General features: G+C 34.1%; 3 protein-coding genes across 4 annotated transcripts; 1 reads left to right on the top strand and 2 right to left on the bottom strand.

The window, feature by feature from the left end:
• The first annotated feature begins 1,013 nt into the window (after nt 1-1,013).
• Nucleotides 1,014-8,949, top strand: LOC108196819 (probable magnesium transporter NIPA4). Its single transcript, XM_017364264.2, has 9 exons — nt 1,014-1,610; nt 2,981-3,037; nt 4,098-4,188; nt 4,264-4,424; nt 4,691-4,818; nt 4,970-5,107; nt 6,173-6,265; nt 8,057-8,162; nt 8,412-8,949. Exons 1-9 carry the CDS (start codon nt 1,439-1,441, stop codon nt 8,504-8,506), a joined length of 1,041 nt encoding a protein of 346 aa, XP_017219753.1. The 5' UTR covers nt 1,014-1,438; the 3' UTR covers nt 8,507-8,949.
• Nucleotides 8,950-9,105: 156 nt separating this feature from the next.
• LOC108195197 (uncharacterized) lies at nt 9,106-10,839 on the bottom strand. 2 transcript variants are annotated; one of them, XM_017362150.2, is made up of 2 exons: nt 10,719-10,839; nt 9,106-9,568 (listed from the first exon to the last, which is right to left on the bottom strand). In XM_017362150.2, exons 1-2 carry the CDS (start codon nt 10,805-10,807, stop codon nt 9,466-9,468), a joined length of 192 nt encoding a protein of 63 aa, XP_017217639.1. In that variant the 5' UTR covers nt 10,808-10,839; the 3' UTR covers nt 9,106-9,465. The 2 variants fall into 2 exon arrangements, 1 of the variants encoding a protein (XP_017217639.1); XR_010285640.1 differs by lacking the exon at nt 10,719-10,839 and adding an exon at nt 9,852-9,956 and having other exon boundaries at nt 9,370-9,568.
• A 787-nt stretch (nt 10,840-11,626) lies between these two features.
• On the bottom strand, nt 11,627-13,235 carry LOC108193897 (transcription factor TCP8). The gene has a single exon (XM_017360744.2). The coding sequence runs from the start codon at nt 13,214-13,216 to the stop codon at nt 11,945-11,947; it is 1,272 nt and encodes a 423-aa protein (XP_017216233.1). The 5' UTR covers nt 13,217-13,235; the 3' UTR covers nt 11,627-11,944.
• Between the last annotated feature and the right edge of the window lie 656 nt (nt 13,236-13,891).

Genomic DNA, 13,891 nt, shown 5'->3' with positions numbered 1-13,891 from the left:
CCATCGGGTCGGGTAAAACTGCCATCCCTATTTACATGAATCAACCATTCAACCCCCTCTATTTTTTAGTTTCTAAACCCTTTTCCCTCTTTCGAGTTCTATATTATACTAGCTTTCTATGGAGACCGCTATTTCATCGGAGACCTCGAAGACCACGTATGTTCTGCAATCAAAACACTATAAAATACATGATTTTGTAAAATATGTTCTACAAATATCATGTATTCATTAAAACTGTTGAAGATCATCTATGTTTAATAAGTAGATAATGTATGTTCTGCAAGTTGAACAAATGTTCTGCAAACTAAACATATTTCATAAAATAAAACATTTTGTAATGTTCCACATGTAAAACTTTTATGATATTCAAGATTTTAAATGAAACAATGATTTCGTAGAACATGATTTGTAAAACTATAAGTTTTGCAATGTTTTTATGAAATATTTTACTTGCAGAACATATGTGGTCTCCAGGTCTCTAGAAAAAATGTGGTCTCCATTGAACTTAACTCGCTTGAGTTAATATATATTAGTATTGATATTTTAGTATAGTAATATAGTATGTTTTATTTTTAGAATTATTTTCTATTCTTGGCAAAAAAAATTTGTATTATACTATAATTCGTATTCAAAAAATAATTTAAATTTATTAATAGATAAAGTTAGCCGATTGATCTGTATATTTAAATAAATTTATATATTTTGTTTGATATGTCAAAATAAGTATCTTGTTGAGAGCATTATGTACATAATATTTAACATTTTGAATATTTGGATCGTCCGGTATTTAAAAGAATTGAAAAAAAAGATAAGTTTGAAATTTGAATCATTAATTTTCTCTTGTTTTTTTCTGAGCATTATTTTTTTATTTTTGAAATGAATCATTATTTTGAATTTTATGTAACGATTTTTGCCTATTATTCTATTATGGAAGAAGAAAATTTTGTCTGAGTGATTTGATATTATTTTTGAAAATACGAGAATAGAGTTTCTTTAGTTTTTTTTTTCCCAGCGAGTTTGTTTAGTTTAGTGTTGCATCTATCTTACGATGATTGCAATTTCCAGATTGAGTAAAGAAGAAGATTGTCTATTTGTCTGTAATCCTGGTTAACACACACGCCAAACAGTCACACAAGACTTAAAGTCTTTAACTTTCACCATTTCAAACCTCCCCAACTGTCATTTCTTTCCGATCTACTTGCAAACAAGAAACAATACGCCAAATTATACTCAGCCCAACAAACCCTTCTTTTATTTCCCTCTAATTCATTGTGTTTCTGCTTCAAAATTCAATCTTTTTTACCCATACAATCAGTATATATGTTTTTGTGGGTACAAACCCACAAATTTAAGTGATCTTGGGTCAAAGATTGTGACTTTTTTTAGGTTTAAGGCATGCCCGGATGAGATGAATTTGTGAGAATTTGTAGTGATTGCTATGGCTATGGAAGAGGTGAAAAATTATAGCTGGAGAGATTCATATAGGGGAATGTCCTCTGATAATGTGAAGGGTTTAGTTTTGGCTTTGTCTTCGAGTTTGTTCATCGGTGCTAGCTTTATTGTTAAGAAAAAAGGGTTGAAAAGAGCTGGTGCTTCAGGTGTAAGAGCAGGTACCAAGTTCTGGGTTTTTTGTTTCTATGAATTTTTATGATTGTGTTGTTTGACTTATTGAGTGTTATAAGTGCTGAATTATGTGGGTGCAGTGCAATGCAGTGATTTCTGTTAAAATTTTAGATCATTGACGGATTTTAGGCAGATAAAGTGCTTAATCTTGCACAAATAGTGATTTAAGAATTTGATAGTACTTTGGTGTTGTTTGAAATCTTGTTTTTATGAAAACTGTATGCATAATCAGATTAAAATATATGACCTTAACAGTTACTAGTCGTTGCTCAAATATGATTTTGTGAGGCTGGTAAATTCATTTACTCTCTATAATTTTGGCAAACAACATCCCTTTGGAATATATGTCTTTAACCTTTGTTTTTAACAGGCTGAGAACCAGTGATCTTCTATAGGTTCATTTAGAGGCCTTAAGACATTGTTTGCATACACTTAAATAATATCATGCACTTTTGCCCTGCATAATATATATATTTTGTTGTCGTTTGATTATTTCTTGATGATTTGAGAATTGGTTACGTGTTTAGCTATTAATAAGATGGACACATGTATGTGAGTTACTGGTTCTCGGTCGTGAAGTTAAATTGATGTAAATAGTTTATGTAGGTTCTTAGCATAAGAGTTTCTGCAGACGTTCTCAGCTGAGTCTGAACAAGTACCTATTTAGGTATATCAATTGAGTTGTAAGTCTTAAGGTAAAACAGACTAATCTCAATTCATATATGCATATCTATCTTAGAGACTTATCATATCCACATTGTCTGATCCTATATCATGATTTTATAATTAAAGCTTCTTTATGCACTGTTGTCAAACTTCTTTATGCACCGTTGTCATAATCAGGAAGTGGTATATTACTTTCATCGCTTATTATCACCTGCTATAATTATTTTGATAACTTATGTAAAGCGTATGTTGTAAGGGGTTATTTAGCAATATGGGTTCCCCGGATTCCAAATGTATGCATGGGATCTTGTAGCTGTGTTTGGCATCGGATAACATGTTTGTGTTGCTGGTTAGGGATTTTCTGCTTACTAAAGCTGAGTTGTAGAAGTTAATTGCATCAATGATCAGTTTTTATATCTTCCCCTATTTCAGAAGGATGCATATTAATAAATCTGCTGGTTGCTATACCTTGCTCAGTTATTTATAATAGGACAATTAGAACTCTTATAACTGATGGCTAATGGCTTAACTACATTCCTCATATATTTTCGAGCTACTTTTTGGTCATTCATTCCATTTTAAAATCCCCTACCGGCCTGCCCCAAACCCATTCTATTTGTTACAGCTCATACTTTATGATTAGAAGTTTGATATAGTTTGTTGAAATCTTTTTGAAACTCTCTTTTTACAGGGGTTGGAGGATATTCATACTTATATGAGCCACTATGGTGGGTGGGAATGATAACAAGTGAGTTCATATGTTTGTTTTTTTATTGTTTTCAGTGTATTGCTTACATCAAGTATTCACTTTTAGGAGGCTCAGTTTGCATGCAAAAAACAATAATTTTCTTGCCGCTGGGTAGCGAGACTTAATATGCTGAGATCACTCATCACTGTCATTATGTTTATATTACCAATATTGAGCTTTAATCACTCTAGAATTAGTTATTGTCTGAACTTTCATTCATATGGACGCTGAATTACCATTCACAAGTCTAATAGTGTTTAATGGAGTAAACTGGTTTAGTGCATATAGAGGAAATGAATGAAGCTTGACCTTTTCAAAGGAAAACAAAATGTAGGATATTATCTATCCATAAGAAGAGTAAAAAGATTGCACAGTTATGTTCAAATTATGCAGGCTTGATGTACTTGTTAATGAAAATCAGTTGGAAGCGAAGGTGGCTGATTCTCCATCGTTAAACTAATCATAACCTGTAAAAGCACAAGTAAAGTGACTAGTGAGGGACCACTTCAAGATATGGATACTGTATAAGAAGAGGGCTGGAGTACATTAGTTATGTAGCTAGTAACTATTGAAAGAGAATAAACTAGTAGGGATTGTAAATATTGAAGAATTGTAGTATTAGTAGAAGTTTATATGTGTGTAGGAGCAGATGATACACCTCTAACCATGTTGTGAAATTAATAATGCTAGACCCCACCTTTATGCCCACTTTGTAGCCTTATGTGTTTTAAACTTTTGATTGGTGTTTCAGCTATCCTCATTTCTGATGTAGCCATTGAGAGGAGCATTAACTTATACATAACCAAGAGTTGCCTAGATACTGTACTGATTGTTAGGGGAACCCTGTATAGCTCTTCCTGTAGGACTATAAACATCTGATTGTGCTTCTAATTACCTTTTTATATGAATATCTTTGTACCAAAAAGTATGATTATACAATATCGAAGATCACTGTAACAAGCACAACTTCTTTGTCCATCTTCAATTGCACTTGACAATTTCCATCTACGTGTTTCTGATTTGGAATTTGGATTCTAACTGCTCTTTGATATTGCCATAGTGATTGTTGGAGAGATAGCAAATTTTGCAGCTTATGCATTTGCACCAGCCATTCTAGTCACTCCTCTTGGTGCCCTCAGCATTATTATAAGGCATGAAAAAACACATAAGTGAATTTTAGTTGATGTTCTTGTTATAGACTGCTAAGATCATCTGTCCTTCTGCAGCGCTGTACTTGCACATATAATTTTAAGAGAGAAGCTCCACATTTTTGGTGTTCTTGGTTGCATCTTGTGTGTCGTGGGCTCAACCACCATTGTTCTGCATGCTCCTCAAGAACGTGCTATCGAGTCCGTAAAGGAAGTGTGGGATCTTGCTACAGAGCCAGGTATTTTGTTTTTCAGGTTTACTGACTATCATGATATGCTATGCTATGTGAAATGTTAATATATACCTATATACAAATGTGCCCCACTATCTGTTTGTATAGGCTTCTTCTAGTGTCCTGGTAGTTCAGCTGAATTTGCTATATTAAGTAAGACGTGATTATCCACCTGTATAATTGCGCCTTACTATCTGTATGTGTAGGCTTCCTTTTATTTTTCTTATATGTCCAGCTAAAGTTTGCTGCTAAACATATTACACTTCCTGCAGGTTTTCTCTTGTATGTATCAGTGGTGTTAGCAGCTGTCTTCATACTTATATTCCGTTATGTTCCACAATATGGCCAGACACATATAATGTGTTACATCGGAGTGTGTTCACTAGTTGGTTCTATTTCAGTACGTTGTGGTATTTCTGTTATTGTTTTCTCTTTTTTTTTTTTATTCACAAGTTGTACATGCAAAGTTTTTACTAATTTTTTTTATATAAGTCATACCTACAAAGTTTTTGAGTAGCATGTTTGACTTGTTAAATTGTGTTGTTTAACAGGTCATGAGTGTCAAAGCAATTGGAATCGCTTTAAAGCTAACATTATCGGGAGTTAATCAGCTTATTTTTCCCCAGACATGGGCTTTTACAATGGTGGTTATCCTCTGTGTGCTTACACAGATGAATTATTTAAACAAGGTGAAATGAATAACTAAAAGAAGCCTTGTAATTTTCTTCCCCATCTTTTGATCTTTTCTTCATGTTGTGAATGGTCGGCAAGTTGTGATTTTTACTTGGCCCTTAATGAGGTGGTAATTTTATAAGAGAACTATGTAAATGTGTGAGCTTAGATGTAGCCAGCCCTGGATTAATCTTTTTAAGTGAAACTTAGCTTTAGCACTGGGATTTCCTAAAGTTTGCTTTCATTTATTCAAATCCCTTCATGCACGTATTAAACAGTATATTATTAGTTGGGCAGACTATTGAACTTTGTATTAATCAGTGTAGTACTAGTTGGTATCTTTTCGATGCAAGTTTTATCTTATGAACCTTTGTCATCTTTAGATTGAGAAAGGTTCCACTATTTTGATCTAATGCAATTTAAAGATTTATGGATGCATAAGTTTACATCGCACTGGCACTGTGTAACTGTATAGCTTCAATTGATAATGACCCATGGAATTTGGATTATTAACTTCATGAATTATTTGGTTTAATGTATAGTGCAGGCCTATAAGTTTTATGGAACATCAAGTTTAGGCCCTACAAATATATTTAATCATTTATTTAACATTGTGAAGATGTTCATGCTTTTTACATCTTTTAAGTTACATGCCTTCACTTGAAATTGAATGACATTGTTGTGTGATCATGAGAATGATGTTGGACAAGATAGCAAAAGCTAAGATAAACAAACCCTCAGGTGTTCGCAATTTTTTCAAATCACTACCCCAAGTTTAAGTCCCTAAATTAACTATAATGAATTCCTATTCAGAGAAAACAATGTTCGTACATCAAAGCTAAGATTATATGTGGGGGATTAAAATGCTTTATAGGGAATAAAAAACCTAATTAAACAACCTAACGGACTAAGGCCCATAAACAATTGGGCTTAATACACACACACACACACACACACACACACATATATATTTGCACAACTGATATACATTAACATTCTATTCTTCGTTAGTTTTTTAATGGTATTTCCCTGATTCCTCTTTTTTAAACAATCAACTTGACATGGTTGACTCTTCAATGCAGGCACTGGACACGTTTAATACGGCTGTTGTTTCTCCGATATACTACGTTATGTTTACATCATTAACTATTTTGGCAAGTGTGATAATGTTTAAGGTAAATACTGGCCAGAAGCACAGTCATGCTCCAGTAAAATAATAATTCCTTTAGTAATATCTTTTTGCAAGTACCGTTACAAGCATATTTGGCTATTATGTTTTTCCCCCTTGATTGACAAGTTCCAAACGAGTATTTTAAACAATTCCACCCCCCAGGGGTGTGCGCAATTTCGTTCTTGTCTTCCACCACTGCTAATATTTTATATTTATGCAGAAATACCTGTACACTAGCATATGCAAATACTATAACCATTTGAGTCCTAATATACAATATTGTCATCCGAATTGATTATATGTAGTGGAACTTTGGCAATGTCAAGAGAACGTGGTGTCATGTTATGCCTGGTAATCTGTAATAATAGACAACATAACCAAGCCTTTTCCTCATATTGATCAAATATTTGTCAATATATATTAATAGGGAAGACACTCCAAGCCCTTTATAGTTTTCTTAGATTCTTGTGAATATTGGAGATTATAAAATTCATATATTTTGGATGCCAAGTGACTCTTAATGTAAATGAAACTAAAACTAATCCTTACAAGTTAAATGTATATATGTATGCTACCTTATATTAATTAAGGAAACATTTTCTTCGCTATTATTCTTCTACTATAGTCTTGAATGTTCCTTGTAATGTATTTGTCAAATATAATTAAAATATTAAATCAATTACGGTTTATCATCTCTTCCAGATAATTGCAAATAACTTCTGACCAAGTCTTTTTTTGGTCGCCTCGTTCTTTTAAATTTACCCGGATTAAAAGTTTGATGAGTCGCCACAGTTTTAGGTTTATGCTACACATGAACAAACCATCACAAATGATATGTTTTTTTTATGAGACTTAACCATCTCAGCTCTGATGTGTTTTTTATTTCTTTTTACATTTCTATTCATGTGGCTGCACATTTAAACAAAGCATGCGTGTTACACTCATTTTGTAGAAACTCAACCTTCCGTCTTGTAACGTAGTACTGGATTAATAGAAGTTCTGTAGAATTTTTCTGTCAACATTTTGTGGGATGTTTTAAATCCCATCTGTTCTTCTCCATTTTAACTGTCTTGAATTTGTTGCTGACGTAACCTCTCTCCTTTATATGTAAACTTTTGTAGAGTAGACCCTGTATATCTAAATTCTTGATCACCGAGAATTCTTGACATGAACCACTAAATTCACTAGTCTTCGCTGACTGTTTGCATTTCATATACCCTGTCTTGCACCGACCTGATCAGGAATCAGGGGTCTCTCTACAATTTTAATTTTCAGACTCCTGCTCTTGTCCTATCTGTGAGGATGATATAATGGGACAAGATACTTTGTCCCGGATGTCGTCATTAATCTCATCCATCTTGGCAACAAGGATTTGCTTAAGATTTTGGGTAGAAAACCAAAGTTAACTGAGAATTGTTATCCTACCACAAATCTTGCTTGTGCTGACACAGTGACACCAATATATGTCCTAAATCTGTAATCATCCATGATAATACTTAATTCGAATCCATACTTTTGTTTATAGAACATGGGCACATAATATAAGTAGTGGGATGCTTGACAATATAAATCTTTCGTAGCTTTGTATGGGCCATCTTTATTGCACCTCAAGTACATCTCAACACATCTATTTGATGAATATTTTAAAAAAATTATGTATTAAACTAGGCAGTTTCAACACTAGTGCCAGTGTGCCACTGATGTTGGTTTAGATTGCAACTGTTCTGTTTTGAGGATTGGTTAGCAACATTTTCACCTTTTAATATTATCTTACTCTGTTCTTGGGGGGAAACAGGATTGGGATAGGCAGAGCCCAACACAAATTGTCACGGAGATGTGTGGGTTTGTGACAATCCTCTCAGGAACATTTTTGCTTCACAGAACGAAGGACATGACTGATGGTATGGCTTTTTTGTATTTTTCTTGCAGTTGTGCAGCCAAATAACATATTAGATCTGTTTAGCCAAAAACGAGAAGTAAATATAGACAAGTTACTATTCATATATAGCTCTCAGTTATTATATGGTCGAATGTAGCAGACTTTTACTTGAGGTTGTTAATAAATGTTTGATTTTTAAACATTGGATTTAAACTGCAATGGCGTATTATCAACTTTCTGTATAATGATATTTCTGCCAAATGTTGTACAGGCCCGGCGCCTCTACCAGTGCGTCTTCCAAGACACACGGACGAGGATGAAGGTATTCCTCTTAGACGACAAGAAACAGCATCGAGATCAGTGTGATGAATCCTTCTCATTATTGTTGATGCACAAGAAAGACCCAAAGCGTCAGAATTGCTCCTTCTTTTTGGAGCTTTGGGCATGCATCATCCTTTTCTGGAATGGTATTGACGCTAACATGGAAATTCTTTTTGTATGCTTAACCCTTTTCTTTTCTTTCGAAGGAAAGGCTAGAACAGGTTCTTTTACAATGAGATTGAAAAAATTGCAAGTGCCCTCTCTTGGTAGAAGGGAGAATTGCCAATGTAAGACTGAAAGGATGTGATTTTACAAAAATGTATCATTCTTGTTAGTTTGACTTGGAAAGACAAAGGCTTTAGGGTGATTTGTGTTGTTGACTCCAGTTATCCGGAGCACCTAACCTTGATCAATTCAGCAAGACAGAAAAAAAAGTTTATTTACAGTGTTCAAATTAAATTTTGGGCAAGACAATATATTTCTTAGTATTATGTTTTTAATAGACTTTTAATATTCCTTGTATAGAAATTAAGTCATTTATTATCAGAAAAAGTTAAATTTTCACATATTTATTTGATAAATAAGTTCACCTAAGACGAACGGAGCCAGGAATGATGATATTACTGTACCATATAGTCACAATCTTACAAGTTCAATACTTTAATATTTAATATAACAGAGTAATTAACAAATTTTTGTTGTCCAGTAAAGCTTCAGTTAGGAGCTATGTACACAAGAGTACAGTATTGTAAAACTGGTACATGCGGATTTTATTTTGTGGATTCTCTACTCACAAGTTACAAGTCACGAGCACTTGGGTTATTTCTCTAACATGCCTTCGATACATCTTAGCTTGTGAATGAACTTGCTAAACCATACTGAATGATACAAGTTTCAGGTCATATACGTGTTCAAAGACAATTTTATACATCATAGCTTCCGAGAGCGCAGACGCAAAATCTGGTACAACATGTGTCACATTCGAATAAAATGCAGTTATGCCCTTATTTGTGTTGCTTTAGAAGAGCAGCTACTGAGGCACAGTGGGTCGACTGGTATTTGCATTGTTCACAGCATGATTGTAGCAACTCGATGACTCTGACACACCTACACCATTTGCAGTGTAGAGATAAGATACGTAAGATGGTGAAAGATAAGGATAACTTATCATGTCTAAGCTAATAACTTCCAAAATGAAAAAGAACAGGGATATGCTGAAGCAAGATAACTACTACCGAAGTCATTATATAGACATATTAGCACAGTGTTAAATGCTTCCAATCAGATTACGTGATTAACACTTAGTTAAGTGAAAATATCATACGTTTTTATATACAACCCTTGAACATTATTTCTTCTTGTAAATTGAAATAAAGGAAAGGGTGCCTACCATAACTTTAAAACAACTACAGATGGGGCGTACTCTGCAAACAACTCAAAAGCTGAGAAAAGAAATGCAGCTTACTTCAGTCAACGTTTGTTGGTTAGTTTTCGTGTGTACATAGTTCTGAGGTAGTTTAATATATCAGCAAATTTCTAACAATAAAGAAAGGCTATTTGTAGTCATTTTGCATAGAATGTTAACTAGTTTTATTGAACAATCTTCAAGATGTATAGAACTACATCTGACAGAAATTCAGCACAAACTTGGTGTACACCTTAGAGGAAAATATTTGAAGGCCGGTTATCAAACTCTGGACACCACAAGATAACACACATCCAACTCTATACTAGTGCAAAGTATCCATTAGAAGCTAGATTAAGTCCCCAAAGGCGGGACAGGATTTCATTTTATCAAGGAGTTCCTTTTATTATTGTAATAGCTTAACACGGGACCAAATTAATATCAATATCAAACACTTTATACTTTAGTCGTGATATATTCAAATATAATAATAACAAAATTGTAATTCACAGGCTCTCTATTCGACCAGGAGAGACAAAATGGCTGGTACAAAGCAATTTTACGCGATCACGGTATCCAGATAAATCAAAAGGGTAATTCTAAACATAGTTTTTCATCAATGGATATTAGCATACTTAGATTATTCCCTTATTGTGAACCCAGCAACACAAAAATTCACAAAACTTACTAAACCACTGATAAAAGGGCATTATACATAGAGTCAAAGTATGAAATTCAAGAAATGAAGAGCAAACCCTAATTTCGCATTTAAAGAATATAACAAGAAATGATTAGAAATTGTTATGATCCAGATGGGAAATAAGAAAAAAAGAGGGGGTTTTGAGAAGGTACTTCTGGGGTAGAAAATTGTTCTTGGAGAGGCAAGCTTGGATGTTGCAGGCCTCTTGCTTACATGGTTCTTTGTTCTGCTTCTGCGCCATCTTTCCTAGTTTCCTTCTCTCAAATACAACTTTCCCCTATTGTTCTTGTTTATATGTATGACAATTTTATAATATTTATAATTTTTTTAAACGTTTAAAATAATAAGTTCGAGGTTAATAATACATTCTCATCCTATTATTTTTATCATTTTCCAACTGCTTGATATGCATCTAACATATATCTTAAATATACTTTAATAATTTAGTTTTAAAATTTTAATTTCAAACAAAGTTAAATATTAAATTTTTATTTAGAAAAGAAAAAATTTATAATAATTAATAATGTCGGACTTAATAAGAGTTTCAAAATGCAAATATATGTTCTAAATATAAATAATTCATCAATACAAAAAATGCGTGTCAAACTATCTATTTTAAATATAAATAATACATTAGAAAATATTTGTAATTACAGTTCAATCTCTTTGATGTGATCGTGAAAATTATTGAAAAATTTATAGTTATTGTTTGATCTTTGTTAACGGCATATATTTCATGGAGTCGCATACCAGTACAAATTACTGGCTAGATTTACTTATAAAATATTTTTGGAAAAAATAAGAATTTATAGTTTATTTTTATTATTCTTACATATAAATTATTCTCGTAACTTTTCATAATTTTTCAATTTCTTAAATAACATTTCTATCTTGTCCCACAACTTTCATAACTTTTCATTCATTTTCTTAAATAACATTTCTATCTTAGTCCCGTGACCTTTTTCTCTCCCCTTTTTCTCTCCTTTGTTACTGATGTCCTTCAAAACTTTTGCAACCAAGAAATTTAAGCGAACACTGGTTAGTTTTGTCTCCTCAAAAATTTTGGCTATCTTTGAAATTTATTTTATTTAAATTTTCAAAAGAATAGTCAAACACCATCTCATAACAATCTTCTGTAATCACTTATAGTGCAGTGTCCTAGTTTTCGACCAAATTGACAATCACAATACAACTCAAAATCTCCACAAGAACATAAAAAACAGAAGCTGCAAGATTGAAACTCTGCAATCAATGTGTCTCATCATATAAGTTTCACGAAAACTATATGATTCATATTACAACACTAGATGCATAGTCATAGAGATAAGAGATATAAGCAACTGTAATAGTTAGCAACTCAAAAGTACTAAGTTTAACACTAACAACTGTTTGCCTCATCTTCTCCACCATCACTTGCTTGAGAATCCTGATGTTGCTGTTCCGAGGCCTGTTTCTGCTCCGACTTGATATCAAATCCGCCTCTTGCACTAAAAGAGGCCAACATCCCCAAATTGGTCTCGTTCATTCCAAACCCAAGTTGCTCTTGAGACTGCTGTTGCTCCAACATTAAGCCTAGTTGCAACGCATTTGCATCTCCGCCTTGCAATTCAACATTACCCTGGCCATTAAACCTTGACATAAAATGTGGTGCTGGCTGTCGAGCATTTCTCTTCACATTATGTGAAGGAGGAGTAAAAGGACTTATCGGAACCTTATCACACACACCATCATCTCCTATGCCACCACCAGCATTAGCAGTGAAAGGAAACATCCAGAACATGTTACCCGATCCAGCGCTAGCCGCTGGAGCTACTGCCCACATTGGCACCATACCATTACATTGGCTCAAATCAGAACCCCCAGCTTCTTCCAAACAACTCTTCACCCTCTTATCAGAGGCCGAACTCGAGTCACCTGACACTTGTTCATCACCACTAAACAAATTCCCTCGAAATCTTTTTCTTGAACAATCATCCACAGTCTCATTCTCAATTCCCCCTTCATCATTACCACTACCACTACGATCATCTCGAATCCCCGAAATTCCCCGGGACATCTGATCAGGCACCAAAACATTCTGTAACATTTGCGAATACCCTCCATTGTGTGCAACACCAAAAGGCCCATATTGCGGAGCTGCAGACATCGAAGAAGCCACGGAGAAAGACGAGCCCCTGGAATTCACTACAGGGCTTTGTGTTGTAAAATTAGCCGGAACAGTCCCAGTCCCAGTGGCACCAATTATATGAGGCTCGGCCTTTTGCAGCAGCCACTGAATAGTTTCTCCATCGGACTTATGACCCAACTCTCTGGTCAGCTGAAACACCCTGGCGGCGCTCATCGCCGGCATTCGGATGCGGCGGCCACGGCCGTCCACTTTGGTGTGCCTGTCCTTGCTGGGCCTTTTGGGAACGGTCTGGGCTATGATTGGATTGGACCCGGTGGTGGGGATGGCTAGAGAAGAATTGATTTGGGGGGTTGTGATTGGGTTGGGGTTGGTGGGCTGGGTGGAGATGAGGGCCATGTTAAGGGGCGATGATTTTTCATCAACTTGGTGGTGCTGGCGGTGGCGGTGCTCAGGAGCTACGGTAGCTGTGGCGGCGGTGGTTTGGGGTTTATTGTTGGTTTTGTTTAAGTGTTTGAGGTCCATGGTATGGAGTTTTGGAGTGTGTACGGGGTTTATATATTAAAATTATATATATAATACTCCCTCTGGTCCTTTATATAAGGCACCTTGACTTTTTGCACATTATTTTAGGAGCTTTGACCACATATTTAAAATCAATATTTTTAAATTTTTCTTTTTCTAAATAAAAATATAACATAGATATTATTATTCAGAAAAAGAAAATTTTAAAATATTAATTTTAAATATGTGGTCAAAGCTCCTAAAATAATGTGTAAAAAGTCAAGGTGCCTTATATAAAAGACCAGATGGAGTACTCAAAATAACATAAATAAAAAATAGGTCTTGAATATCAGAAAATAGGTCTTGAATATCAGTCGGTAATATCGGATAATCTAACATTTTCAATTCAAAAAAAACCTAGATCGTGTAGCGTTTTATTTTTTTAATCCTAACAAAACGATAATATTAATATTTGGTAGTTAACGGATTGAAATACTGATTTAGATTAAAAAAGCTAATTTCGAAAAAACTACATTGAGGAGTTTTTTAGGTTAGAAATTTTAGTTTGCGTTAGAAAAAGATAATCAATCAACTAATTACCAAACAATTTTACAAGATTATGCTAATTCAATTTGCTAGTCTAAATATTTCACTAATAAAAATATTTAATTCAATACGCTAACCAACTCCCTAACA

The sequence above is a fragment of the Daucus carota genome, chromosome 7 (assembly GCF_001625215.2).
Source record: "Daucus carota subsp. sativus chromosome 7, DH1 v3.0, whole genome shotgun sequence".
NCBI lineage: Eukaryota > Viridiplantae > Streptophyta > Magnoliopsida > Apiales > Apiaceae > Daucus > Daucus carota.
The sequence above is the reverse complement of the archived record's forward strand: the minus strand, read 5'-3'. Positions and strand labels throughout refer to the sequence as shown.

Bases quoted from the DNA above. Each gene is read 5' to 3' on its own strand.
- LOC108195197 (XM_017362150.2), bottom strand. From the start codon at position 10,807: ATGGCGCAGAAGCAGAACAAAGAACCATGTAAGCAAGAGGCCTGCAAC. The intron at 9,569-10,718 runs GTACCTTCTCAA...CAAATGGTGTAG, and splicing joins AACAATTTTCTACCCCAGAA to GTGTGTCAGAGTCATCGAGT.
- LOC108193897 (XM_017360744.2), bottom strand. From the start codon at position 13,216: ATGGACCTCAAACACTTAAACAAAACCAACAATAAACCCCAAACCACC.
- LOC108196819 (XM_017364264.2), top strand. From the start codon at position 1,439: ATGGCTATGGAAGAGGTGAAAAATTATAGCTGGAGAGATTCATATAGG. The intron at 3,038-4,097 runs GTGAGTTCATAT...ATATTGCCATAG, and splicing joins GTGGGTGGGAATGATAACAA to TGATTGTTGGAGAGATAGCA. The intron at 4,425-4,690 runs GTATTTTGTTTT...CACTTCCTGCAG, and splicing joins GGATCTTGCTACAGAGCCAG to GTTTTCTCTTGTATGTATCA.